Here is a 25,694-nt window from a genome sequence, read left to right as displayed (position 1 = left end):
TACCCTGGGAAACAGCCGTTGAAAACAAAGGGGTCCAGGAGGGATGGACGTACTTCAAGGAGCAAGTTATGACAGCACAGGAGCAGCTGTCCCGGTGTGCTGAAAGGCGAGCCGGTGGGGAAGAGACCTGTCTGGCTGAACAGGGAGACTTTGAAAGAAATTAGGGTTAAGAAGAGGGCCTACCAATTATGGAAAAAAGGGCTAACTACTCAGGAGGAATTTAGGAACATAGTTAGGTTGTGTAGAAAGAAAATTAGAGAGACAAAGGCACAACTTGAACTGAATCTCACCACCTCTGTGAAGGATAACAAAAAGTCCTTCTACAGATACATCAGTGGCAAAAGGAGGGGCAAGGAAAACCTCCATTCTCTACTGGACATGGGCAGGAATATAGCTGTCAAAGATGAAGAAAAGGCTGAGGTATTTAACACCTTCTTTGCCTCAGTTTTCAACAGTAAGACAGGTTATCCTGAGGACAGCTGGCTTCTGGAGCTTGTAGACAAGAATCTAAACAGCTCCCCTGTAATCCTGAAGGAAACAGTCAGTGATCTATTAAACTGCTTGGATCCCCACAAGTCTATGGGACCAGATGGGATCCACCCAAGGGTGATGAGAGAGCTGGCAGAAGAGCTTGCCAAGCCTCTCTCTATCATCTGCCAACAGTCCTGGCTCACTGGGGACATCCCAGATGATTGGATGTTGGCGAATGTCAAGCCAATCCACAACAAGGGCCGGAAGGAGAACTGGAAAACTACAGGCCCGTCAGCCTGACCTCAGTGCCTGGCAGGGTTATGGAACAGCTCATCCTCAGTGTAATCACACAGCACCTGGAGGGTGGAGAAGGGATTAGACCCAGCCAGCACGGGTTTAGGAACCTGCCCAGGTCCTGTCTGACCAACCTGATCTCCTTTTATGATCAGGTCACCCGCCTGGTGGATGAGGGGAAGGCTGTGGATGTGGTCTACCTGGACTTCAGCAAGGCCTTTGACACCGTCTCCCACAGCATTCTCCTGGAAAAGCTGTCAGCCCACAGCTTGGACAGGGGCACTCTGTGCTGGGTTAGGAACTGGCTGGAGGGCCGGGCCCAGAGAGTGGTGCTGAACGGTGCTGATCCAGTTGGCAGGTGGTCACTAGTGGTGTCCCCCAGGGATCAGTGTTGGGCCCAGTGCTGTTTAATATCTTTATTGATGATGAGCGGATGCTCTAGAAGAGTTAGGAGAGGTACCTACAGAGACTGTCACCTGCCTTGTGCCTGCTCCAGCATATGTTCTGCTGGAGTTATGCTCCCCATAACCTTCTCTTGTTCCAGGAGCAGGACAAGGACTGTCTGAGAGATCTGATAGCCAACCTTTGCCCCTCCACCCTCAGGAGTCTGCAGGATGTCTCACAGGTCTGGCATTTCCAGAGCAGGTCACAGTTTCTCCTGTGCAAACCCCCCAGGGAGGTTTCTCCCCCGAAGCCCTCTGCACCCTGAGGGGTACAGAGGCATAGAAAGGAGCAGAGGCTGCAGTGGGAAGGGGCTCTGGCCACCTCCTGGCCATGGCAGATTGGTGTGGGGGTTCTTCCCTGAGGCTGGGAGGGACCCCAGGGACATGAAGGCAGAGCCAGGCTTTGCTGCTGTTCCCAGGGTAAGGAGCCTCAGGTCCAGACAAGCTCCAGTGCCCCTGACACCCCTTCCCACTGTCCTGGATACTCTGTGGGTATCTCTGGTCCCAGTCCTTGTGTTGGCACCTCCACTCCATGGTCTGAAAGGACAATGGGAAAAATCTTCCAGCTGCAGCTTGGGAGGGAGGGAAGGAGGAAGGGGAGAGAGCTGGCCCAAGCTCCTGTGCTGCATCTTTGGGACTGGAGCACCAGGACCTGGCCAGGGAGACGGGGCCTTGTGCTGCTGGGAGGGGCCCCTCCCTGTGTGTGGCATCTGAGGGGATGGTTGCAGCCCAGTGGCAGCACCATCCTCCCTTCTGTTCCCTCCAGGCAGAAAAGCTCTTGAGGTGCATCCACAGAAACGTGGAGGAGGTGTGCACGGAACCAGGGCAGTTCTTTCTGAGATCGGTGCTTGGGCTGCTGAGCGAGTGCTGCCCCGAGGCAACAGTTAGGAGCCTGCTGAGGATCAGTCCCTCCTGTGACAAGTATGAGCCCCAAGAGCCTTGGGGACTTGCTCCGTAGCCCAGGCACAGCACAGTGGCCAAGGCAGCCCTGCTAACAGAGTGTTCTGGCTTGCAGCGCTGCGCTGGCCATGTGGGAGATGCTGCTGTCCCTGCCCAGCACTGCTGAGACAATCCTTGACAGGCTGCTGGGTGTGATCCAGGGCTGGAGACCAAACTGTGCTATCCCATCTGTGAGTGACCAGAGCAGGCCTTGCTCACCTTCAGGGCTGTTGATGGCTCCCCAGGTTTTAAAAGAGACACAGCCCCTCCTGCCTGCCCCCAATAGCCCCCTCCTCCAGCACTTGTGGACACAGCCCCTGGGGGCCAGCCGGGACCTGCCCTGCACCAACCCCCTTGTTCCAGCCCCCCAAGGCTGCCCCGTGAGCTCCCCAAGGACAAATATGCCCCAGCAGCTTCCTTGCACTGAGAGCTGTCCCTGTGTCTTTCTGCAGGCAAGCCAGGTCCTGTACAGGCTCAGCCAGCGGCCCCGCTGTCAGAGGATCCTGGAAGGGCTCTTCCCCAGTCTCCTCATGACCCTGCTCTACAAGCTTTCCCTGGCTGCAGTGATCCTGGAGCAGAAGCAGCCTGGCATTGATCAACCCAGCCCTTTGGGGTGTGCCATCCCCTTCCCCTGCCATTCATTCCCCTGGGCCCTGGGCCAGGGCCCCTGCTCTGTGTGTAACTGGACCTTGCTCTGCACACAGGTTGGCAGTGGAGGGCATTAAAGTTCTGCTGCACGCTGCTGGCTGTGAAGGGCATGTCCAGATCATCCAGAAGGAGTGTGGCTGGGACATGATGCTGCGAGCGGACACCCTGGAGAGAGGAGTCAGATTGCTGGCCAGGTGAGAGCCCCTTTTAGTCTTGGCAGCCCCATCCCCGGGGACAGAGAAGTCCCCAGGCACCCAGGCCCCAGGCTGCAGAGCTGGCCAGGGAGCGATCCGAGTAGCAAGGGGTGCTCCTTGCCTGGGGAGAGACCAGGGTGCTGTCAGCAAGTGGTGTGGAGGCTGTGGCTGGGGGCAAAGGCATGTCCTGGCCTGGGCTGTCCTGGCTGGGCTGGGCAGGGCAATCCCAGCAAGGCTTTGCCTGCCCTGCTCACTGCCAGCACTGCTTTTCTTGCCCTGCCCTGCCCAGAGAGATGAGGAAGAGCCCGGCTGAGCAGCAATCCTTCCTGTTCCAGCACATGAAGGAGATCCTTGCTCAGAGGAGGGAATGGCAGATGAACTTTGCCATGACTTTCTATAGTGAGGTAAGCCTGGTGGGAAGCAGTGCCTCTGCCAGATGCTCCTGAAGCCGTCCCTCTGGCACAGGCGGCTGCTGCCGGGTGGGATGACAGTCCCTGGGGCTGGGACAGAGGGCTCTGCTGCCAGTCAGTCCCTGGGCCCTCCATCCAGCCCTTCCTGCTGGGGCAGTGCTCAGCACCCCTACGTGTCCACAGGCAGGGCTGCCCCCCGGAGGGGCTGTGTCAGCCCCAAGCTGGCAGCGTAACCAGGAGCTGCAGAGTGCCACGGTCCCGCAGCTCTGCCCATCTCTCACCGCTGTTGTTCTTCCAGCTGCTGGGCTGCCAGGGCCTGGGAAAGGATTGGAGTGACCTGCGCCTCCTCCACGCCTACCTGAGGCATGGCAGTCAGACAATCCGTCTGCGGGCACTCGGGGGCTTGGTGGCGCTCGCAGGAGATCCGCAGATGGTGAGCGAGGCGGAGTCAGGCGGAGCCGCCTTGGCAGCCTGGGGCTGGGGCAGGGGTAACGCGCTGGCTTGGGCCTGGCTGAGAGGAAGGAGGTGGCTGTCAGCAGAGAAAGGGGTGGCTGAGGAGGGGCCACAGAGCCTTTGCTGTCCTGCTCTCTCCTTCATCCCCATCGGCATGCGCAGCGCCTGCCGGGAAGCCGGGGGAGAGGCTGGTGCTCAGCACACGGGGCATTTCATAGAATCACAGAATCGTAGAATTGGCTGGGTTGGAAGGGACCATCAAGTCCAACCCTTGATCCACTCCCGCTGCAGTTACCAGCCCATGGCACTGAGTGCCACATCCAGTCTCTTTTTAAATATCTCCAGGGACAGAGAATCCAACTACTTCCCTGGGCAGCCCATTCCAATGCCTGATCACCTTCTCAGTAGGGTGATCATGACCCCAGGGTTTCGATTTGACCCCAGGGTGCCCACCCAGCCCCAGCCAGGAGGCCGGGCACAGTCAGGAGGACCCCTGGCCACAGGTCCTCCACAGCTGCAGGTCTCTCTGCTCCAGTATTCATAGAATCATAGAATCATAGAATTGGCTGGGTTGGAAGGGACCTCTGAGATCATCAAGTCCAACCCTTGATCCACTACCACTGCAGTTACTAGACTATGGCACTGAGTGCCACATCCAGTCTCTTTTCAAATATCTCCAGGGATGGAGAATCCACTACTTGCCTGGGCAGCCCATTCCAATGTCTGATCACCCTCTCCGTAAAGAAGTTCTTTCTAATGTCCAACCTAAACCTTCCCTGGCACAACTTGAGACCGTGCCCTCTTGTCTTGCTGAGAGTTGCCTGGGAAAAGAGCCCAACCCCCCCCTGGCTCCAACCTCCTTTCAGGGAGTTGTAGAGAGTGATGAGGTCTCCCCTGAGCCTCCTCTTCTCCAGACGGAACACCCCCAGCTCCCTCAGCCTCTCCTCATAGGCTCTGTGCTCAAGTCCCTTCACCAGCCCAGTTGCCCTCTTTTGGACCTGCTTCAGGACCTTGATATCCTTCCTAAAGTGAGGGGCCCAGAAATGGACACAGGACTTGAGGTGTGGCCAGGCTGTGCCAGGCTGCTCCTCCACTGCTCCACCCTCACAGAAATTCTCTGTTTCCTGCAGGCAAGAGAAATGCAGGGCAGCTCTCTGCTGGACAGGATCCTGAGGTGCCTGAAGGATCCATCCACAGACATCAGGATGGAGGCCTTGCTCTTCTTCCAGACCATGATGGGTCAGCTGAAGAGGAAAGAGGCCAGCCCCGTCACTCTGCTGCTGCCACAGAAGCTCCCACCCCTCTTTGGTGATGTAAGGCTGCTATGGGACCTGACCCCTGCAGAGGGGCATGGGGCAAGGACAGCTGCCCTCCAGCCCAGCCCCACGGGCAGCACTTGGGCAGGGCTGCGGCCCTGGGCTCTGCTGGGAGGGCTGCTGGGCTCTGCACCCAGCATGGCTTCTCCTTGGCCTCGGCCTCTAGATAGGTGCCCCGAGCCCAGCAATCCCAGAGTACCTCCCCTCACACTGACCACGTTAATAGCCTTGGTCACCGTGGGTGGCAAGAGGCTGTTGTGCAGTCACACTGTCTTCTTTCCTCCCAGAAGTCCAGAAAGGTGCAAAAGCTCTCCTTCAGCCTCTTTGAAGACACAATGAAGGCTGTGGAGAGCAGAGACAAGGCAGAGATGAAGGAGGCGATACGCAGGGTCGTGGTCTCACTCTTCTTGCACATGAATGCTGAGAGCAGGAGTGTGGCTGAGGTAGAGAGTTGAAAGCTGAGCACCTGCTTTGCCCTTCCTTCCCTCTGCCCCAGCCCTGGCAGCAGCAGCTCAGCAGCTCTTGCCCATTTCTCTTGTGCTGGCTGTGAGAGTGCCATAGCTGAGGTGGTGGCTGCCCCGTGTCCCTGCCTCGGGCATTGAAGCCCAGGCATTCAGGCTCTGTCCCCAGCTGCCTCTTCCCAGAAGTAGCTGGGGACAGCTGGCAGCCTTGCCCAGAGGAGGGGGAGGACAGGTCTCCTGCTCTGAGCTATGGTGCCAGCTCCCACCTGCTGCTGTTTTGCAGGCCTCTGGCAAAGCCCTCCTCATCTGTGCCAAGTTCCTGGGCTGGAGGAAGCTCAAGAGGGTGACCAAGAAGGGGAAGAACTGGATGATTGGAGAGACTTTGGTGAGGACCAAAGTGGTGCCAGGGCCTGGGCTGGACAGGGGATGGATGCTCCATGTGCCCAGGGTGTGAATGTGCAGCTGTTCCTGGCTGGCCCTGACCCAGAGCAGAATGCACAGCTTGGAGCTCAGTCCCCCTTCCTTCCCCTTTCCCTAAGGCACAGCCAGGGCTGCTTCTGCAGGCCCCTCTTCCCCCCAGCCCCTGGGTGCTGCAGGAGCCCCCGGCCCACCTGGGCCCTGGCAGCAGCACGGAAGGGTCACAGTACCCCCAGACCCCCTCTGCCTGTGGCTCTGGCTGCACCTCAGCCCCCCGGGGCTCCTGGCTGGCAGAAAGGAACGGCGTGGGGGGGAAGGGAAGGGGTGGGGTGGGTAGAGGGACTGCTCTGGCAGATGGGGAATGGTCTGTGCCAGCCCCATGACGTGACCTCGGGCACTCTCCAGCTGAAGCAGGGCAGGAGCAGGGTGGAAGACTACGTGTGCTTCAGCCTGCCCTACCTGTGGGACTCTCAGGCCAGCATGAGAATGGAGGCCATCAGGTTCATGGGTGAGCCACAGCCCCCGGGGACCCTCTTCTGGCAGCCCGGCCCCAGCCCCCGGCGCTGCCTTGGCACCAGGAGCAGCCCTGTGGCTGTCCTGGGCAGGGCCCTGGCCTCCCGCTGCCCCCCCTGCCCTGCCCTGCCCTGCCCTGCCCTGCCCTGCCCTGCCCTGCCCTGCCCTGCCCTGCCCAGGCCTCGGTGGCCTCGGTGGACTTGGTGGCCGCCTGGCTCAGTGTCAGCAGCGCCCTCGGAGACTTGCCCGGGGCCATCCCCGCAGAGTGCTGGGCAGGAGAGCGTGCGGCCGAGCTGGCCGGGCCGGGGGCTGTGCTGCCGCAGTGCTGGGGAGGGGGAGGTCTGACGGGAGCTCTGTGCACAGGGACTGCTGTGCAGCGCCTGGGGAGGAGTCAATCCAAACGGACGCTGGAGGTTGTGTGGGATGGTGAGTAGGGTCAGAGGGGTGCTGGTGGTGAAGCCCAAAAAGGCCTGCAAAACTGTTTAGAGACAGAGTTTTGAGCCTTTAAACAGCAAAGGTATTTATTTTCGGATCCGGGGAACTCCCAGCTCGTGCTGGACAAAGAGTTCCCCCGGTCAAGGGAAAGGGTTAGGTTATTTACACAGTTAAAGAGGAGGTTACATCATCCTTACATACATATTCATAAGATTGCAACATATAATATTCATGACAGGCGGAGTCTGGGCAGAGTCGTCTTTTGGGGACATGTCTCAGGGTCTCTGGGGGTCTTCAGATGAAGTAAAGAAGTCTTCCTCAGGGTTGAACTTTTTGCCTTTCTTGATTCTTGCTGACTTCATTATATTGTTACAAGGTGATATCAGACTCTAGCCGTAACTTTCCCCTTATCTGCTGGTTGTGGCAGTTTTATGTTATCTTTGTGCAGATGTCCACGTTCCTTTGGTGCCTCGTTAGCCTTGGCAGTGTTTTGTTTTAAGAACAGGACCTACACTTTTAATTATCTTGAGACAGAAGTTAATCCCTTTGGTCCCTAGTTGGCCTTGGCAGTGCCTTGTTTTAAAAGCAAGATCTGCACTTTTAATTATCTTCGAGACAGAAGATGTTCACACTGCTTCAGTGGAAAGTTAGAATTCATCCTGTCAGGAGTTAACCCTATCAGGGTCTTTCTCTGTTTCAGTGGGGCAGGGGAGAGAGCCTGGGCAGGGTGCTGCCATTCCTGGCTCCGCTGCTGCAGGGAAAGGAGGGAGGGATGGAGGGAGGGAGGAAGGAAGGGAGGGAGGGAGGGAGGGAGGGAGGGAGGGAGGGAGGGAGGGAGAAGCTGTGACTGTCCCATCCCTGGAAGTGTTCATGGCCAGGCTGGCTGTGGCTTGGAGCTCCCTGGCCAAGTGGGAGGTGTCCCTGCCCGAGGTGGGGGGTTTGGTTGGGACCAGGCAATCCTTAAGAAGGTCCCTTCCAGCCCAACCCACTCTGGGAGCCTGGGATTCCTGAGCAGCAGCTTCCAGCTGCTTGGTCCCAGCTGCTCCTCCTAGTCAGGGAAGGAGAAGGATGGGCTTGCACAGAAGGGTCTGTGCAGACAGCAGGGTTTCACCACTGCTCGCTTTCTTTCTCTCTGTCACAGCCCTCAAGTGCTTGGATAATGACCCTGATGCTTTAGTCAGGTCCCTAGCAGGTCAGACCTTGCACATCCTGCAGAGTGTGAGGGAGCTGGAGAGATCAAGATGGTCCTTCTGAGGCCTGTGCTTCTGCTGATGATGAGATAGGTCAAGGACAATCTTGCTGCCCCCATCTTCCTGACGGTACTTTCACCACCGCCCCGTCACGGCTGCTGTTCCCCAGGCCCTCACGTGCACCCCCGGGCTGTGCCCAACTGTCTCTGTCCAAACGAGTGCCCCCAGAACTCTCCTGTGCCCTGGCCCTCCCAGTTAAACCTCCCTAATGTCATCCCAGCAGGAGGAAGTGGCTGCGCTGGGGCAAAGGTCCTGGTGGGAAGATGGCCTTGAGAAATTGTCCCTGACCTAAGGGCTCCTGGTGCAGATGGCAGCGTGGGAATCAAGATGGAAGAAGCAGCCCCGTGCCATGACGCCCTTTGCACAGGCAGCACCCAGAGCCTGCAGAGCACGCAGCATTTGTCCTGGCCTCTCCTGCTACCTGCACATCAGCTGAGCCCTGTGAGTGCCCTGGCCCTGGCTTGTTGGACAGCCAGGTTACCCTTCTTTAGGGTGGTGGTGCCAGGAGGCAGAGGGCAGAAGGGAGTCAGGGTTTACCTCAGCAAAAAGCTCTTTTAAACCCTAGCACTGCTTTGTCTTCAGGGCTTTTTTGGAAAGCTGCAGGAACAAGGCAGAGTGTAAAATGGAGGGTGTTTCACCTGAAATGATGAGCCTGGTCACCAAGCACAGCCACACCAGGGCAGTCCTGGGCACAGCTGAGGATGATGATGATGAACGTTTGCTCCTCGCAGCAGTTCCTGCTCAGTGTCATGGGCATCATCAGCTGGTGCTGAGTTCTCCCAGCCCACCTACAGGTGAGGAATTGCATCAGCATCCAGAGACTCCCAAGTGATTCCAACTCTCCCAAGCTGTGAGAAGCAGCTGCTGCATTCCTCTTCTGTCACTTCCAGGAGGTCACCAGGGTGTCTGCAGAGTTTCTGAGCTCTCTCACAGAGACCTAGAGCAGCTGGATTCAGACACCCAAACAAGATACCCTGTTGGAGGCTGTTTGGCAATGGATTCATCACCAGCTGCCCAAGAGGCTACAGGAGGTTCCAGCTGTGCTGTGCTGGGCAGGGTCAGCGTCACCGTGTGGGCCCAGGTGGCTTGGGACAGCTGGGCAGGGCAGAGCTGAGCCAGAGCTGCTTTCCTTGTCTCATCAGAGCAGCAGGAGGTGCCGCCTCCTGGCCTCTGGGACAGCTCCCAACAGGTCAAGAAGGTCCCCAAACAATAAAATGTCGTGTTTGGAAAGTACAGCATGTGGTGAAATCTGTTGGAAGGGACCTGCTGGGGAAAAAACAGAGCTGCCTGTGGTTTGATGATTCTCATGCAGACTGAGTCTGAGCAGTGCTGTGGAGCTCCAGCTTTGTGTGCAGTTCTGGGGGGTGCCCTGCAGAGGAGGAAGAGTGTGATGAATGTTGATGAATTTGTATTCCTAACCAGTAAAATTCAGAATTAAACTGAGTAAGAAGTGAATGTGGGGCTAAGCAAAGCAGTTGAGACATGGAATTTTTCCACTGTTTCAGTGGGAACAAAACAAGGCCCGAACGAGATGAACGTTTGTCTCAAAGATAATTAAAAATGCAGGTTTTGTTCTTAAAACAAGGCACTGCCAAGGCTAATGAGGCACCAAAGGAATGTGAACATGAAACCCCATGAAAACCCCATGATAATCCATGAAAATCCATGAAAAATCTATGCAAATCCATGAAAAATCCATGAAAACCTGTGAAAATCCATCAAAAGCCTTGAAAAATTTGTGAAAACACATTTTATTTCAATTCAATTCAATTCGATTTATTTAATTTATTAATTTTAATTTATTTAAATTTTAGTTACATTTTAAATTTTAGTTACATTTTAAATTTATTTAAACTTTGTTTCAAATTCTTTTTTCCAATTATTTATTTTTTTATCAGTCAGCACCTGGGACTCAGATTTTCCTCCAGAAAAATGAAACTTTTTGCCTGAAACGGAAAAGTTCCCTCCAGGACTGATCCAAACAAATATTTTAATTTCAAATGATTTAATTTTCATCAGTATTTTAATTCACACGAATATTTTAACTTCAGCCCCCTCCAGAGCCCTACATATTAGATAAAAAACATTGAACTTAAAGCTCAGCTGGGAACTTCCCACGGCACCATCTCCTTTCTCAGGGTTCTTTTGTAAAAAAAAACCAACACAGTTACGGACTTCCTGATCCAAAATTGAGTATTTTAGCAGCCTGATTGTTGGTGGTGCTGTGGGGAGGGTTCTAAACGACCAAGCCTCAATATTCTCTTAATAGTTTAATTTAATTAATAAAATTGCAGTGAGCAAAACAGCACTGGGTGCGTGGGGAATCTCCGCTTTACTCACACACTTAAACTCTGGAATTACCTTTTATTGATTATAATTCTAGGTGTAATAAGTGGTTGTAATTTATGTTAATGAATTTGCATTCCTAACCAGTGAAATTCAGAGTTAAACTGAGCAAGAAGTGAATGTGGGGCTAAGCAAATGTCATGGTTTAACACTGGCCCGGCAATTAAACCGAGTAACAGACGCTCTCTATTAATCTCTCTCTCCTCCCTGAGAAGAAAGGAGAGAGAATAAGGGAGAGAGACTTATGGGTTGGAAACTAAACTACACAACTTTAATGAAACAGTAATGATAAATAGGAAAAAATTACTAAATATATACAAATATACAAGAAAAGGGATACCACATTCCTCCCCCCTTTCCCCCAATAGCTCTCACATCACCACCGAGGCTGCAGGGCAGCCCTGGGAAAGTCCAGGCTGGACTCCTGGAGTCGGCAGCAGTTGGGAACTGGAGGCAGGAACACACAGATATGGGCTGGCATGGATCAGGACCACAGGCAGACAAACGGACGGGATCCTTCCAGGATGCTGAGTGAAGGGAGGGAAGCAGGAAGGGCAGGCAGCCGGAAGCTGGAAATCTGGCTTGGCCCTCGTGATCCCTCAGATTTATACTGAGGATGACGTATATGGGATGGAATACTCTGTTTGGTCAATTCTGGCATCTATCTTGTCTGTTCCTCCCCAAAGGAGGGATGCAGGTGGGACCTCTTTATGTTTTCCTCAGAGCTGAGCAGTGTCCTTGGCTCTCCATACCAGTGTCTAGCAGTAACTATAAACAAGTGTTATCAGTCCTAGAAACACACACTGTCTGAGAAACTTGCTGTTAATTTCAGCAAGTGCAACTACTTACAAGAGACTTAGCTAAAAGCAAAAGTACAAGACAGAAATTCACCTTTATCCTGGCCCAAACCAGGACAGCAAAGCAGTTGAGACATGGAATTTTTCCACTGTTTCAGTGGGAACAAAACAAGGCCCTAACGAGATGAACTTTTGTCTCAAAGATAATTAAAAATGTAGGTTTTGTTCTTAAAACAAGGCACCGCCAAGGCTAACGAGTCACCAAAGGAGTGGGAACATCTGCACAAGGAGAACATAAAGATGTCACAACCAGCAGATTCCAGTTCTGTTTGACATCTTTATTGATGATTTAGATGAGGGGATTGAGTCCATCATCAGCAAATTTGCAGATGACACTGAGCTGGGGGGGGAGTGTGGATCAGCTGGAAGGCAGGAGGGCTCTGCAGAGGGACCTGGACAGGTTGGAGAGTTGGGCTGATCCCAACGGGATGAGGTTCAACATTCCAAGTGCTGGGTCCTGCACTTTGGCCACAAGAACCCCATGGGGAGCTCCAGGCTGGGCACAGAGTGGTTGGAGAGCAGCCAGACAGAGAGGGACCTGGGAGTCTGGATTGCCAGGAAGGTGACCAGGAGCCAGCAGTGTGCCCAGGTAGCCAAGAAGGCCAATGGCATCCTGGGCTGGCTCAGGAACAGCGTGGCCAGCAGGTCCAGGGAAGGGATTCTGCCCCTGTGCTCAGCCCTGGGGAGGCCACACCTTGAGTCCTGTGTCCAGTTCTGGGCCCCTCAGTTTAGGAAGGAGATTGAGGTGCTGGAGTGGGTCCAGAGAAGAGCAAGGAGGCTGTGAAGGGATCCAGCAGAATTCCTGTGAGGAAGGGCTGAGGGAGCTGGGGGTGTTCAGGCTGGAGAAGAAGAGGCTCAGGGGAGACCTCATCACTCTCTACAGCTCCCTGAAAGGAGGTTGGAGCCAGGGGGGGGTTGGGCTCTTTTCCCAGGCAACTCTCAGCAAGACAAGAAGGCACAAGAGGTCTCAAGTTGTGCCAGGGGAGGTTTAGGTTGGACATTAGAAAGAATTTCTTTACGGAGAGGGTGATCAGCCATTGGAATGGGCTGCCCAGGGAAGGGGTGGATTCTCCATCCCTGGAGATATTTAAAAAGAGCCTGGATGTGGCACTCAGTGCCATGGGCTGGGAACCACAGGGGGAGTGGAGCAAGGGTTGGACTTGATGATCTCTGAGGTCCCTTCCAACCCAGCCAATTCTATGATTCTGTGATTCTATGATAAGAGGAAAGTTATGGCTAGGGTCTGATATCACCTTGTAACAAGATAATGAAGTCAGTGAAATTAAGGTAAAAAGTTTAAGCTTGAGGAAGACTTCTTACTTCATCCAAAGACCCCTTGACAACCCCCAGATACCTCCTCAAAAGACGACTCTGCCCAGACTCCACCTATCATGCATATTATAATTAATAATGTAATCCCTATGAATATGTATGTAAACCCACCTCCTTTTGAATATTCACTGAATTGCAATCACTAAAAGGTAATTCCAGAGTTTTAGGGGTTGTGCGTGTGAGTGGAGCGGAGACTCCCCACACACCCAGCACTGTTTTGCTTATTGCAATTTTATTAATTAAATAATTAAACCATTAACAGAATATTGAGTCCTGGTCATTTATAACAGTAATAACTGTTGGTTCCTGGCTCCTCTCTGTGCAGCCCCTGAGCACGCAGGATCCTGGCTAAGTCCCCTCTGTGTCAGAGCCCCGCAGCAGGGCAGGGGCCGTGGCCTGGGGGTGGGGATGGGAAACTCCTGAGGTGGGGGGCACAAAAGCCCCTCGTGGGTTCCCCTTCCGCTGCAAACAGCAGCTCCTCTGGGTGGGGCTGGGGGCTCCTTCCTGCAGCCATTTTTCAAGAAGGTCCTTTTGGGGCCGAGAAGCAGGACTCTGGTACAACTGGTGGTTAAAACCTCTTGAGTCTGATTGTTGCTTGTTGATTGGGGGTGTTGGGCAAAGGGCAAAAACCCCTCCCTGCAGGACCTTTAAGTTTAAAGCCTGTTTAAAGCAGTTTAAAGAAGGAGCTGCAGGCATGGACAGTGTAGGGCAGCCCGCAGGAGAGGTGGCCAAGGGCTCTGGACCCAACGGCTTTGTCCCCTCAGACGTGGCAGCTGCCTCAACCAAGGTCTACCAGGAGCAATTTTGTCTTGAGGCTCTGGACTTTCTTTCCCTTTCTTGGGGAGGTCAGGATGCGTTAGAGATTTTTTTTTTATGACTCTTTTTCATACCCCATTGTTCCCAGGAAGAGTCCTGAGCTACAAGTGAGGGATGGGCTCTGCCTTCCCATTGCCTGGGGTTCAGAGTTTGGCCTCACTGCTTCATTAATAAATAAAATAATGAAAAATCCTTGGCTTCAGAGCCACCTTTACAGAGCCTTTGCCTCCCTGCTATCATGGCCTCCAGTGATCTGCTGTAACAAGGCCACGGGGAGGCTCTGGCAGCAATGGCCCTCAGTGGGGCCAATCAATGCTTCAAGGTACTTTCAGGTTCCATTCTGACTTCTGGAGCAGTTTGTTCATTCATCTCTCAGCGCCTGAGGATCATGGACTCAGCACCAGAAACACCCTGGGGCTCATTGGAATCAAGAGCACTAAAGGGCCATGGCTCTCCGTGGGGTCTTCTTCACGTCTGCAAGACTTCCACAGCTAATTGGAGAGGTTTTCCCACTGTAGTTAAGGAGGAGCCCTTAATGAAAAGGGTTTAGTTTTTTGTTGGTTTATTTTGGTTTTTTTTTATCAGATCATCCTTTGACGTCTCATTTTAGAGAAGATGGTAGACTCACGGGATCACAGAATTTTCAGGGTTGGAAGGGACCTTTAAGGTCATCCAGTTCCAACCCCCCTGCCATGGGCAGGGACACCTGCAACCAGATCAGGTTGCTCAGTGCTCCATCCAGCCTGACCTTAAAAACTTCCAGGGATGGATCGGGCTTCCACCACCTCTCTGGGCACCCTCATGGTGAAGAACTTCTTATATCTAATTTAAATCTACTCTCCTCTAATCTGAATCCATTCCCCCCTGTCCTATCACTACCTGACATCCTAAAGTCCCTCACCAGCTTTCTTGTGGCCCTCTACAGGTACTGGAAGGCTGAGTTCTGCTCGGAGCCTTCTCCTCTCCAGATTCAATAACCCCACGTCTCTCCGTCTGTCTTCATAGGAGAGGTGCTCCAGCCCTCTGATCATCCTTGTGGCCACACTTTGGGTGCAGCCATCAGGGCAGTTCTTTATCTACCCATGGTCCATCCATCCATCAAACCCATCTTTTACCAGGTTGGAGACCAGGATCTTGTGTGGGACAGTGTCAAAGGCTTTGCTCAGGTCCAGGTAGCTGACCTTGGTGTCTCTTCCTTTGTCTATTGATGCTGTGATGTTCCCATAGAAGGGCCACAAGGTTTGTCAGTGTAATATATGTGTGTTTGTGAATTCATGTTAAATAATTATAAAGTGTGCGCTAACCCAGCTTTGAGAGTACTAATAATATCTCTGTCTTCAACATTGTGAAATACGCCAACGAAATATAACTGTTCTTTGTGTAACTACAAGGCTTAGGGGAAGAAGAAACAAGACATCCACAGTTTCTGTACCTCGAAAAGGCTCCAATGTACATCCTGTTGTGCTAATCTAAGCTGATTTTGCTGCAATTTAAGGTGGTTTCACTGCTGACTGCAGAGTGTTGCACAGGAAAGAGTGAAGGAGCTCATGTGCCGAATCGAAGGGTAACAAGAGGGGAAACTGAGGCAGACACTGACTTCGTCCAACGACCACCAGATGGGGGTCAAAAAGACCCCCAGAGACAAAGTGGGCATGTGTCTTTGAAGGCCTGCCTCTTCCAAGAACTAATAAACATAACCCAGTCTATTCCTAGAGCAGTCATGAATATCATAGAATCATAGAATCACAGAATTGGCTGGGTTGGAAGGGACCTCAGAGATCACCAAGTCCAACCCTTGATCCACTACCGCTGCAGTTACTAGACCATGGCACTGAGTGCCACAGTTATGAATATGTATTAGAATAGTTATGAATATGTATTAAGGTATGGAATATAAGCGAAAGGATTAAACTTTACGGTGTGCGTGTGAGTGGAGCGGAGACTCCCCACGCACCCAGCACGGTTTTGCTTATTGCAATTTTATTGATTAAATTAAACTATTGACAGAATATTGAGTCCCGGTCATTTATAACAGGCTGGAGGTGTCTGCTGTGGCACAGAAGCCCCCATGGTGCCTGCAAGCCCAGCCCTGGTGCCGAGGCAGTACTGTCCCAGCACTGGCCTCTCCCTCCTGTCCACCTGGAGTCTCAGCTTGAGAATCGACAGCCCCTTGGGCTGGGAGCAGCCCTTCTCCTTCTTCTCCATAGACATCTTGTGCCTCTTCTGCCACAGACGTTCCACAGTCACCCAGAGGAGCTGCTGTCTCCTGAGAGAGGTGCCCTCCTGGGAGTGGGCCCCCCAGGGCTTGGGCTTTTCTGATCCACCCCACCATGGTTACCATGGAGACCCCTCTGACATTGGTGTCCAGGCACCAGGCCTCGCATCCCAAAGGAAGGGACCTGTGAGGCCCATCTGGTCCAATGTCTGCCTGAGCAGGCTCACCGAGAGCAGGTTCTGCAGGACCACGTCCTGCTGAGGTTTGGGTTTCTCCTGGCAGCAGCACCAGGAGGGCAGAGCAAAGGCAAAGTTTATAGAATCACAGAATCATAGATCCATAGAATTATAGAAGCATAGAATCATGGAATCATTCACAGAATCACAGAACCACAGATTTATAGAATCACAGATTTTTACAATCACAGAATCACAGAATCATTGAATCATTCATAGAATGATAGAATCACAGAATCGTAGAACCCTAGAGTTGCGGAATCATTCACAGAATCACAGAATCATGGAATGTCAGGGGTGAAGGGACCTCATCTGGTCCAACCCTTGGACATGAGACTTGAAACTTTCCAAAGGGGGGGAATCTCCCCCTTCCAGTTGGCCAGGAGGGACTAAAGGTCCTTTTGCCTCTGCCACCTGCAGCTTGCTGTCCCCTGTCCCCAAGCTCCTGGCACACCGATTGTCTTGCCCTTATCTGGCACAGGCAGAGATCACATTGGGGTCCTTTGTGACATCACTTGGTGGCACCCTACTTCCCTCGGGGTGGTCAGCGGGGTCTTCATTGTCCGGCAGGACAGCGACGGGAGAGGAGAGGAGCTGGCGAGGAGCCCCGGAGCACAGCCCACGTCATTCCCTGTTGGCCCCGGCAGCCGAACGGTACCAAGGGGTTTGACCCAAGCTTCCCCCTTCCCACTCCAACCCTTTTCCTTTTTCGTTACAGGATGGCGGAGAGATTCCCCAGCCCCCCCATGGTGGAGGAGGACAGGGATGAGAACACGGTGCAGCCTCTGATGGTCGGTGAGTGAGGCAGGCAGAGGCAGCAGGAGCCATCCAGGCTGTGGGACGGGGACCTTTCCTGCCCCGCTGAAAGAGGGGGGGTTCCCTTCCCCACCATGCTGTGCTCCAGCACTGCAGCCCATCTGCTGGGCACCCTCCAGCCCTGACATGGACGGGAAGAGGGGGTCTGGGGAGTGGGCATGGGGCTGGGGGGAGGGCAGAGCTCCTGCCTCAACTCTCTCCTGCCACCACCGCACCCTCTCTACAGCTCCCCTGCCCTCTTCTCCTCTCCTTTCCTCCTCTCTTAGATGACAGCTGGCTGCCTCTCTACAAAGACGAGAGATTAAAGCAAGCGGTGGACTTCATCGTGGACTTTGTCAGGAGCCCGCAAAAGGTAACTGCAGCCATTCCTGAGGTGGCCATGCCGGGTGCTGCTGGCAGGGGCTCTGCTGCCTGCTGCCAGGCTGCTGGAGGTGTGTGTCCCCTCTCAGCCTCCCTGTTTCTCTCTCTGCCCACTGCCTGCCAGGACACGGAGCAGGTGACAAGGTTCCTGAAATGCATCTGTGCCCTGTGTGGATGTGCAAAGATCCTTGGCTCGACACAGGGCATGGAGATCTTCTGCCACGGGTACAGACTGGCAGAGACCATCAAGGTGAGGGGGAAGCTGGCAGTGCTGGGGAAGGAAGGGACAAGGGCCCCAGCACCCTGTGAGGACAGAGTTTGGGCAGGGTGAGGGTCTGGTGGCACTGGGTGAGGGCTGCTGCCAGGTCCCATCTCTCTGTACTCTGCAGATGGTGCTGGAGGAGGAGCCCCCTTTCCAAATGCAAACAGAAGTGCGGAGGCTTGCCATGCTGGCCATCGCCAAATTGAGGTACCTGCCCATCCCTCCTGGGGACCTCTGCCCCAGAGGGGGGACCCTGTCCACCTGCACAGGGCCTGGAGGCACTGCTCCCAGCACCAGCGTCCAACTGGACCCTCTCTCTTTGCAGCACGGTGGGGACAGTGCTGGAGGGCAAAGAGAAAAGCCTCCTCGAGGCCTGCTTCTCCAGTGTCTTCTGGCTTCCTCCAAAAGAGACAATGAGGAACCTGAAACCCACCGTCTACTACAAGGTAAGTGCTGGCTTAGTTGCAGGAGCTCCCAGTCCCTCAGGTCTGCTCCCTTTGCTGGGATCTGAGCAGAGATGCAAGGCAGGGCAGGGGCCGGGCTTGACTTTCCCACCCTCACTCCCTCCTGTGTGCCCTTCCCGTGGGCACAGTGCCACAGCCAGTGCCACAGGCTGCTCTGCACGCAGCAGATTGTCTGTCCCTGGCTCTCTCCGGGAGTTCAGCTCAGTCTCCTGGGGCTGGCAGAGACAGCAGGAAGGAAGAAGACACCAGACCACAGCTCTTTGTCCTCCTTGCAGACCATGGAAGGCACAGACACCCTGCTGGAGGCATTGGTGCTGAATTGTCCTGCCTCCAGAGTCAGCGAGCTGCTGCAGATTATATTCCAGGTCTGGCACGTGTAAAGGGTAGAGGGAAGGGATTGTCCTCTCTGGAGTGAATGAGTGAATGGATGGATGGTCCTCACACCAGTGCCAACCTGAGAGAGAGCAGACTGCAGGGGGGTGCCCAATGGCCTGGGGTAACCAGGGGCTGCTTGCCAGGCTTTTCTGGCAGACAGTGGCTGCAGAGAGGGTGGCATCTGCCTCCTGCCTGGCCACAAGGCTGCTGGGGGGCATTTGTCCCAAGCCTGTGGGGCACCCCAGGGGCAGGAACCCCACTCCAGCCTTTGCTGGAGAGCACAGGGAGCCTTGATGGACTGAGCGAGTCCAGCCCAGGAGTGGAGCGGTGCTGGTTCTGCTGGAGGGGGTGGCTGCTCCCAGGGCACACCAGCGGCTTCTCTCTTCCCAGCTCCTGATCAGCTCGTGCAACTGCCTGAGACCCGAGGTGCGTAAGAGGGTGGTGGGCAGGATCAGGATTCTGAGCCGTCTCCTGACCGAGTATTCCTCAGAGAATGTAAGGACCCGGCACCCTCCAGCCAGGCCATCTCCCCCTCCCTGCACACCGCTGCAGCTCTCCCCACCTCTCTGCTCTGGGAGACCCTTTTGCTCTTCTGCCTCCCTCACCCAGGCTGCTCAAAATGAGGAGAGCAGGGACTTCCAGATCCCAAACCTCGGGCGGCTGCTGGGACAACTCGTCCTCCTCCTGTCCTTCAAGGAAGAAGGCGATGACACCAGCGCCATGGCTTTGGACGCCCTTTGTTCCCTCTTCATACTAAAGCGACAAAAATGTAAGAGAAGCTGTGGTGGGCCGCATCCCTCTGCACACCAACATCACCCCAGGGGTCTGCTTGTCTCCCCGGGGGTTGCCACAGACCGACCATTCCTGGGCTTGCTGGGGGCATCACCATGTCCCCAGCAGTGCCTCTCCTCTGCTCCTCAGCCCCACACTCTCTCCCAGGCTGCTGCTGGTCCCGTAGAGCTGAGCTTCTGCTTCTTCCAAGAGGAGGCAGCCCCACTCCTCCTCTTCCTCACCTCCCTTGAAGAGCTTCTACCCCTGCCCTGGGGGGTCTCCAGCCATGGGAGCCCTGCCCCCTGCACCATGACTCCAGCCATGGTTTCATTGTGGGGCTGCCTCAGGGCTGGAGGCCTTGGGCTTTCCCAGCCCAGGAGCATTCCCATGCAGACACTGCAGGCAGCTCCACCTTGACTTACACTGCTGTCCAGTACCTCCTCCCCTGGCCGTGGGTCATCACCTCCCTCCTCAGCCATTCCTCCTTCCAAGCTCTTGTCAGGATGTGCTCAGCTTGCCTGCAAAGCTGCTGAATCTTACCCTCTCCTGTGTCTCTGCCCTGCTCAGTGACAACACTGCCCGAGGACCATGGGAAGCTCAAGGAGAACTGGGAACTCCAGACTGCTGCCCCGTCCTGCTTGGAGACTGCCAGAAATGTTACTGAGGTAATGACCTTCCCCCTTGCTGCCACCCTTGTCCAGGGCATCAGCAGAGGACGTGTGTCGGCAATGGCACCAGAAACAGGGGAGCTGGCGTGGCCTCGCTGTCCCCGAGCAGAGATGATGCCAGGGCTGCCCTTCAGCATCCCAGCAGCAGCAGCAGCTCCAGACCTCCTGGCCACCAGCAAGCCCTGGGTGTCTGTAGGGCCAGCAGCACCCTGTGCCCATCCCCCCAAACCTCCTTGCTCACCCTGGGGGTCCTCTCTCCTCATCCTCCCATGGGCAGGGGCTGCAGCCCCTGCTGCCAGCTTTCCCATGGGCACTGCTGCCACCATCCCTGCTGGGCACCTCCCACCTGGGCCACCTAAGCCACCCCATCAGGGCACTCCGGCTGACGTGTCTTTGCCCTCTCCCTTCCTCCCAAAGATTTTTGCCAAGTATCTCCAGCCCTCTGAAAGAACAGATTTCATCCTCAGAATCATTGAGGGCATGCAGGATTTCACCATGTATGACAAGGAGATGATCAAAAGCGTGGTGGACGGGATCACAGGAGACTCTGACTGCTGGCTGGTGGATGTGAGTGGCCTGTGCCTGGGTTGCCCTTCAGCCCTCTCAGCCCTTGTTCCTCCCTCCATCCCTCCCAGGCCTGGGTGGCTCAGGCACCTGCAGGCCACAGAGTGGGCTGGGAAGGGCAACTGAGGGAATGGCTGCACTCCAGTGGCAGCACCATCCCTCCCTCCCTCCCTCCCTCCCTCCCTCCCTCCCTCCCTTCCTCCATGTGTCCATCCATCCATCCATCCATCCATCCTCACCCGTGTCCCCCCCTCCAGATGCCAAAGATCATGAGCTGCATCTACGAGAACCTGCGCTTCATCAGCTCGGAGTCAGCCTGGCAGGGGGTGCGGTCGCTGCTTCTCAAGATGGTTGAGCAGTGCCCTGAGGAGGCAGTCAGGCTGCTGCTGGACAACGCTCCACCAGGAAACAGGTACTGGCCCCAAAAGTACCCAAAAGGTCTCTATTCTCTTTATCTGAGGCAGCCCTGCTGACAGAGGGCTTTGGCTTGCAGCACTGGCCTGGACATGTGGGAGGTGATGTTCTCCGTGCCCCTGGCCTTGGATCTGGTTGTGCCCGAGCTCCTCAAGCAGCTCCAGCAGAGGAAGCAGAAGCTGCTCTTCTGCACTCTCAGGGAGGACACCTCTTGCTTGGCTGTGAGTTCCCAGAAAGAGCCCCCGTGCCCTCGTCCTCAGCTGCCCGGGGGAAGCAGGAGCTGCACGGTGTGGGGAGCTCCACCAGCTCTGCCCATCCCTCACTGCTGGGTTTCTTTCAGTTGCTGGCCAGCCTTCACTTGCCAGAGGAGCACTTTGCCCGAACCTACGAGTTCTGGAGGTTCCTGAGGCATCGGAGCCAGGCCATGCTCTCGCTGGTGCTCAGCGGCGTTGCTACGCTGTCAGAGAGTCCTGAGATGGTGAGCAGGGCATTCTGGAGGGCAGGCAGGGGCTGGGAGTCAGCCAAACGCCCTCCCTGCCACGGTGGGGCCTGGTGGCTTCCTGGGGAGATTTCCAGGAGGCACTTGTGATCTTCTCCCCAAATGGAAACTGCTTTTTCACTCACACAGGCGAGAAAAATGAAGGTGCTCCTGATGGACTTGCTGGAGGTCCTGCAGCAGGGCAGCAAAGATGTTCAGCTGAAGGCCCTGAGGATCTGCAGAAAAGTGATGGGAGAACTGACGAGGGAGGAGGCCAGCTCCATCGCTGTGGAGCTGCTGGACAAGCTCCTGCCCCTCTTTGACAACGTAAGGCTGCTGTGGGAGCCTGAGCCCTTCAGAGGCATGGATGGATGGATGGATGGATGGATGGATGGATGGATGGATGGATGGACGGACGGCTTCCGGGTTCTGCAGCTCAGCTCAGCTTCTCCCTGAGAACTGCTCTCTGAACCCTGCGGGCTCTGCCAGCTGGGAACAGGCTCACCATGGGCAGAGCTGCTCTTGCTCAAGTCCCGCTCTGCTTCTCCTCAGGGGCTGTTGAGCGAGCTGAGGGAGATCTCCATCAGCCTCTTCACTGAGCTGCTGAAGAAGGTGGCGGGGAAGTGCAAGAGGCAGATGAGAAACCAAGTGCGACGGGGCCTGCTCCCGCTCTGGTTTCACATGAGTGACGACACCCAGAGCGTGGCCGAGGTACAGGTTCCAAAGCAGAGCTGCAGGAAGAGCCCCGCAGCTCTTTGGGCCAGGGCACCATGTCCCAGGTTCCTAGGGGTGGGATCAGGGCAGGAAGAAAGGCAGATAAGAAGGAGGGGGATGCCAGGCCTCCTTCCCCAGGCCGTGCTGCCATCTCCCAACTTGTGCTGTTGTGCAGGCCTCCAGCCAAGCCCTCCTTGATGCCGCAGAGTTCCTCAAGTGGCAACAGCTCCAACACGTGGTGCGGACAGAGCAGATGTGGAGGATTGGAGAGTGCTTGGTGAGGACAACCCGCAAGCCTCAGGCTGGAGGAGGAAAAAGTCTGGGCTGTGGGCTCTGCAACTCTGCCTCCCCTACAGCCCTGCTGCAGCCCAGAGCCCACAGCCTGGAGCTGCATCCTTGTTCCCTGTCCTCAAGAAGAGAGCCCCCAGGGGCTCCTCTCCAGGCCCCTCTCCCCTCCCTGCACCCCACGGGGGTCTCTCTTGGCACCCCTGGGGCTCCCTCTCCACCTCAGTCCCACAGGCTCCTGGCTGGGAGAGGGGAATGGGCTGGGAGGAAGGACTGGGATACATGCCCATAGCTTCCCGCTCTCTCCAGCTGCTGCAGGACAGGACCAGGGCTGAAGATTACTTGGATCAGAGCCTGGGGTACCTGCATAACGCTCAGGCCAGCGTGAGAATGGAGGCCATCAGGTTCATCGGTGAGCCACAGCCCCTGCGGACCCTCTTCTGGCAGCCTGGCCCCAGCCCCCACTGCTGCCCTGGCACCAGGAGCAGCCGTGTGGCTGCCAGAGCCCCTCATGGCTGCCCCGTGCAGGGCCTTGGCCTCCCTCTGCCAGCCCTGCCCACGCAGGGGGGCTTGGTGGCCGCCTTGCCCAGTGCCACCCTGTCACTCCTGGTCTTTCGCGGGCTCAGCCCTGCGGGGGGGGAGGAGGTTGTGCAGCCGAGGCGGCCGGGCCGGGGGCTGTGCTGGGGCGGAGTGTGCTGGGGGGGGAGCAGCACACCGGAGACGCTCTCTCTCTTTCTTCCCAGGGCTTGCTGCGCGGGGCCAAAGCCAGCAGAAGCTGTCTGAGACGATCAGCGGTGAGCAGGGGCAGAGCTGTGCTGGTCGGGGCTGGAGGGGCAGGGGACGGAGCCTGGGCAGGGTGCTGCCATGCCAGGCCCTGCTCTAGAGAAATGCTTCAGGGGCAGGGGAAGATGGCAGGGGCATGCTGGGCATTCCTCTGCAGCAGCTCTGTTCTCCTGGAGGGCAAAGGGGCTGCCGGGGGCTGGAGGAGATGGCTCTGCAGACACTGCGGCTCATTTGGGCTCTCTTTTTCTTTTGCTCACAGCACTTCAGCACCTCAAGTATGACAGCACACCCTCCATCCGGTGCCTGGCAACTCAGACCACCTTCATTCTGAGCTGTGTAAGGGTGAAGGCAAAACCAGGAAGCACCAAGCGACCTTGGCGCCGCTAAGCCCGGCTGAGGTGCAGCTCTTCTCTGGGAAGAGCCCTGTTCTGCCTCCAGCTCCTGACTGCCGCTGACTCCAGGAGTCCAGCCTGGACCTTCCAGGGCTGCCCTGTCAGAGTTAGTGGGGGAAAAGGGGGAGGAAGGTGGGATCGTTTTCCTGTATATTTGTATATAGTTAGTGACGTTCCTGGATAGTTGTATAGATTTAGTAATTGTTTCCTTGTTACTGTTTCATTAAAGTTGTGTAGTTTAGTTTCCAATCATAAGTCTCTCTCCCTTATTCTCTCTCCTTTCTTTATTAGGGAGGGGCATTAATAGACAGCATCTGTTGTTAGGTTTAACTGCTGCTCCTGACATTTTTGTAAAGTCCTGGGACCTCCATGAGTAGTGGCTGATCTGTCCTCACAATCAAAACATAAAATAACAGCTCAGGTGGTAACAATCACCGTCACTAAATTCCACCACCACACATTTTTGCTCTTCCTACAAAGGATCTCATAAAGGAGGTCGCAGCAACAATCCCCATGTAGCACACACTCACTTTGTTCACTTCCAAATCCATAAAAATTTTACACCTTTGGTCTTTGACCACTGATTGTCCCATTTAGACCAAAGTTTACACTTACAGCAAGTGAAGCCCACTTCCCAGTAATAAAACTCAACCCCCTCCCGCCTCCCTTTTTTTGTTTGTTTGTTTTTTGGTTTTTGGTTTTTGTTTTTTCTTCCCTTTTTCACAGTTTCTACATTTCAGAGCATACATCAGGTAACATTCATTCCCGGGATAAAAGGATACTCACTTCACAGCTACATTTGGTCTCATTCCCACACACACATACCCACAGCATTAACATTTAACACAGAGACAAAACAAAGTTACAAAGTCACCTGGGCTACAATCCCACTTCCTCACTTAGGATCCCACTCAGGATCCCACTCAGTGCCCAAATCCCGCAGCTTCACAGACGGTCCCTGGGGGCCAGCAAGCTCTCCTTTTAGCAGTACTCACACCCAGGAGAGCCAAAAACACTGTGTTCAACTTGGTCTTGCCTTCAAGAAAATGGAAGGATTTCAATTGATCCCTCCCATGGTTTCGTTAGCAATTAAAACAAACAAACAAGAAGGAATCCCCCTCTGTCACTGCTATGTGCTATATTCTATCTCCTACCTTTCCCTTATCCTCACCATTTCCTGAAACTCACCATCAACACCCCGTCACTTCCTTTTTAAGCAACTGTAGTTTTGGTTTGTTTTTTTTTTTTTGTTTCCCAGATTATTCATAGCATGTTTTCAGTGGCTTGACACAAACTACTTAATAAATTCTATAAATGTGCTGGTGGAATGGTGATTTTTTTTCTATGCATAACTGAAAGAAGTGTGACTGACAACTGAAGCTGCAATTCCTGAAACCTGGATGCCTCTTTTATAGCTAGGGATGCAGTTCTCTTTCTCAGAAGCTAGAAGGTCAGTAAACTTGCCTGTTCAACCACCAGCACATCTGAAAACATTTTCAGATTTCCCAAAATACTACACTGAAGCTAGGGAATTTATTTTATTAAACTGACCCTTTCATATTGCACTCAGTGTCTGAAGAGATGCTTCATGACCAGGTAGTGTGTGCACGTAAAGTTTTATTACTTGCAGCACAAAATCCCTCACAATGTGGCCAACTGCACATTTGGAAATACAAAGATTACTCAGGCTGTGTGGCCAACCAAGTATCAAGCTGAAAAACCTTCCCCTTCTGCTCCCTATTTTACTAAAAAACGGTTTGATGAAATGAGGGGTGAAGAGTTTAAACTTTTAGGTTTTATTTTCAATAGGGGTTTTGAAGAAATACTAAGGTGTGAGAAGAGGAACTCCTTCCAAAGAAAGTTTCATGGATCTTCTATCAAGTCAGAACCCAATGAAAATAAAACTTGCCTTACTTCAAAGCCAGACAAACATTCCACACAAAAATTGCCACCTCATAAGTACCTTTTAAAGACAAGTGTCTGACTCGATACTTCACGCTACGCTGATCTGCTTCATGCAGGACATAAGAACCCAAAATACCTGGGAAGGTCTTCCGCATGCTATTCTACCCTTTTTAGGTGGCTTCTTCTAAGGATAAGGCTTTTATCTACGTCCTGATACACCTCATATCCTACCTGCATCCTGCTGATGCAGCTCTCACAAGAGAGAGATGACTACCATATAAAACATCATAGAGGATTCAACTGAACACAGGTACATCCCTATTCCCACTTCCACTGCATCCCAGAGCTCATGCTACCTCTACAGAGATAACTGTTGGACAAAAAACCTCATCACTTG

The 25,694-nt window shown here is 54.4% G+C and overlaps 3 protein-coding genes and 1 long non-coding RNA gene across 7 annotated transcripts in view; 3 read left to right on the top strand and 1 right to left on the bottom strand.

Annotated features, from left to right (window-relative positions):
* Positions 1-25,694, bottom strand: part of LOC139790676 (ankyrin repeat domain-containing protein 18A-like) — a 126,416-nt gene that overhangs the window by 35,615 nt on the left and 65,107 nt on the right. The gene's annotated exons all lie outside the window — the stretch shown is intronic.
* Positions 1,292-2,308, top strand: LOC139790709 (uncharacterized). Its single transcript, XR_011723588.1, has 3 exons — positions 1,292-1,390; positions 1,975-2,129; positions 2,224-2,308. It is a non-coding gene; the product is annotated as an uncharacterized lncRNA (long non-coding RNA).
* On the top strand, positions 16,587-21,458 carry LOC139790698 (maestro heat-like repeat-containing protein family member 7). 4 transcript variants are annotated; one of them, XR_011723579.1, is made up of 11 exons: positions 16,587-16,841; positions 17,129-17,472; positions 17,612-17,691; positions 17,810-17,930; positions 18,224-18,313; positions 18,714-19,092; positions 19,662-19,759; positions 20,180-20,329; positions 20,584-20,738; positions 20,820-21,218; positions 21,369-21,458. XR_011723579.1 is itself a non-coding variant. In XM_071732563.1 (11 exons), exons 1-11 carry the CDS (start codon positions 16,766-16,768, stop codon positions 21,145-21,147), a joined length of 1,689 nt encoding a protein of 562 aa, XP_071588664.1. In that variant the 5' UTR covers positions 16,592-16,765; the 3' UTR covers positions 21,148-21,223. The 4 variants fall into 4 exon arrangements, 3 of the variants coding, with proteins under 3 accessions (XP_071588664.1, XP_071588662.1, XP_071588665.1); XM_071732563.1 differs by lacking the exon at positions 21,369-21,458 and having other exon boundaries at positions 16,592-16,841; positions 17,129-17,214; positions 17,347-17,472; positions 20,820-21,223; XM_071732561.1 differs by lacking the exon at positions 21,369-21,458 and having other exon boundaries at positions 16,592-16,841; positions 18,714-18,818; positions 18,933-19,092; positions 20,820-21,223.
* On the top strand, positions 21,342-23,387 carry LOC139790672 (maestro heat-like repeat-containing protein family member 7). Its single transcript, XM_071732542.1, has 6 exons — positions 21,342-21,545; positions 21,771-21,929; positions 22,108-22,209; positions 22,527-22,884; positions 22,961-23,011; positions 23,260-23,387. The coding sequence occupies exons 1-6, from the start codon at positions 21,342-21,344 to the stop codon at positions 23,385-23,387; spliced, it is 1,002 nt and encodes a 333-aa protein (XP_071588643.1).

This window comes from Heliangelus exortis, unplaced genomic scaffold, assembly GCF_036169615.1.
Source record: "Heliangelus exortis unplaced genomic scaffold, bHelExo1.hap1 Scaffold_131, whole genome shotgun sequence".
Classification (NCBI taxonomy): Eukaryota; Metazoa; Chordata; class Aves; order Apodiformes; family Trochilidae; genus Heliangelus; species Heliangelus exortis.
Note: the sequence above shows the minus strand (reverse complement) of the source record. Positions and strands in the feature narration are given on the sequence as shown.

Bases quoted from the DNA above. Each gene is read 5' to 3' on its own strand.
- LOC139790672 (XM_071732542.1), top strand. From the start codon at position 21,342: ATGGAAACTGCTTTTTCACTCACACAGGCGAGAAAAATGAAGGTGCTC. The intron at 21,930-22,107 runs GTACAGGTTCCA...GCTGTTGTGCAG, and splicing joins ACACCCAGAGCGTGGCCGAG to GCCTCCAGCCAAGCCCTCCT. The intron at 22,210-22,526 runs GTGAGGACAACC...CGCTCTCTCCAG, and splicing joins GGAGGATTGGAGAGTGCTTG to CTGCTGCAGGACAGGACCAG.
- LOC139790698 (XM_071732564.1), top strand. From the start codon at position 16,766: ATGGCGGAGAGATTCCCCAGCCCCCCCATGGTGGAGGAGGACAGGGAT. The intron at 18,314-18,713 runs GTCTGGCACGTG...CTCTCTTCCCAG, and splicing joins TGCTGCAGATTATATTCCAG to CTCCTGATCAGCTCGTGCAA. The intron at 20,739-20,819 runs GTACTGGCCCCA...TTTGGCTTGCAG, and splicing joins AACGCTCCACCAGGAAACAG to CACTGGCCTGGACATGTGGG.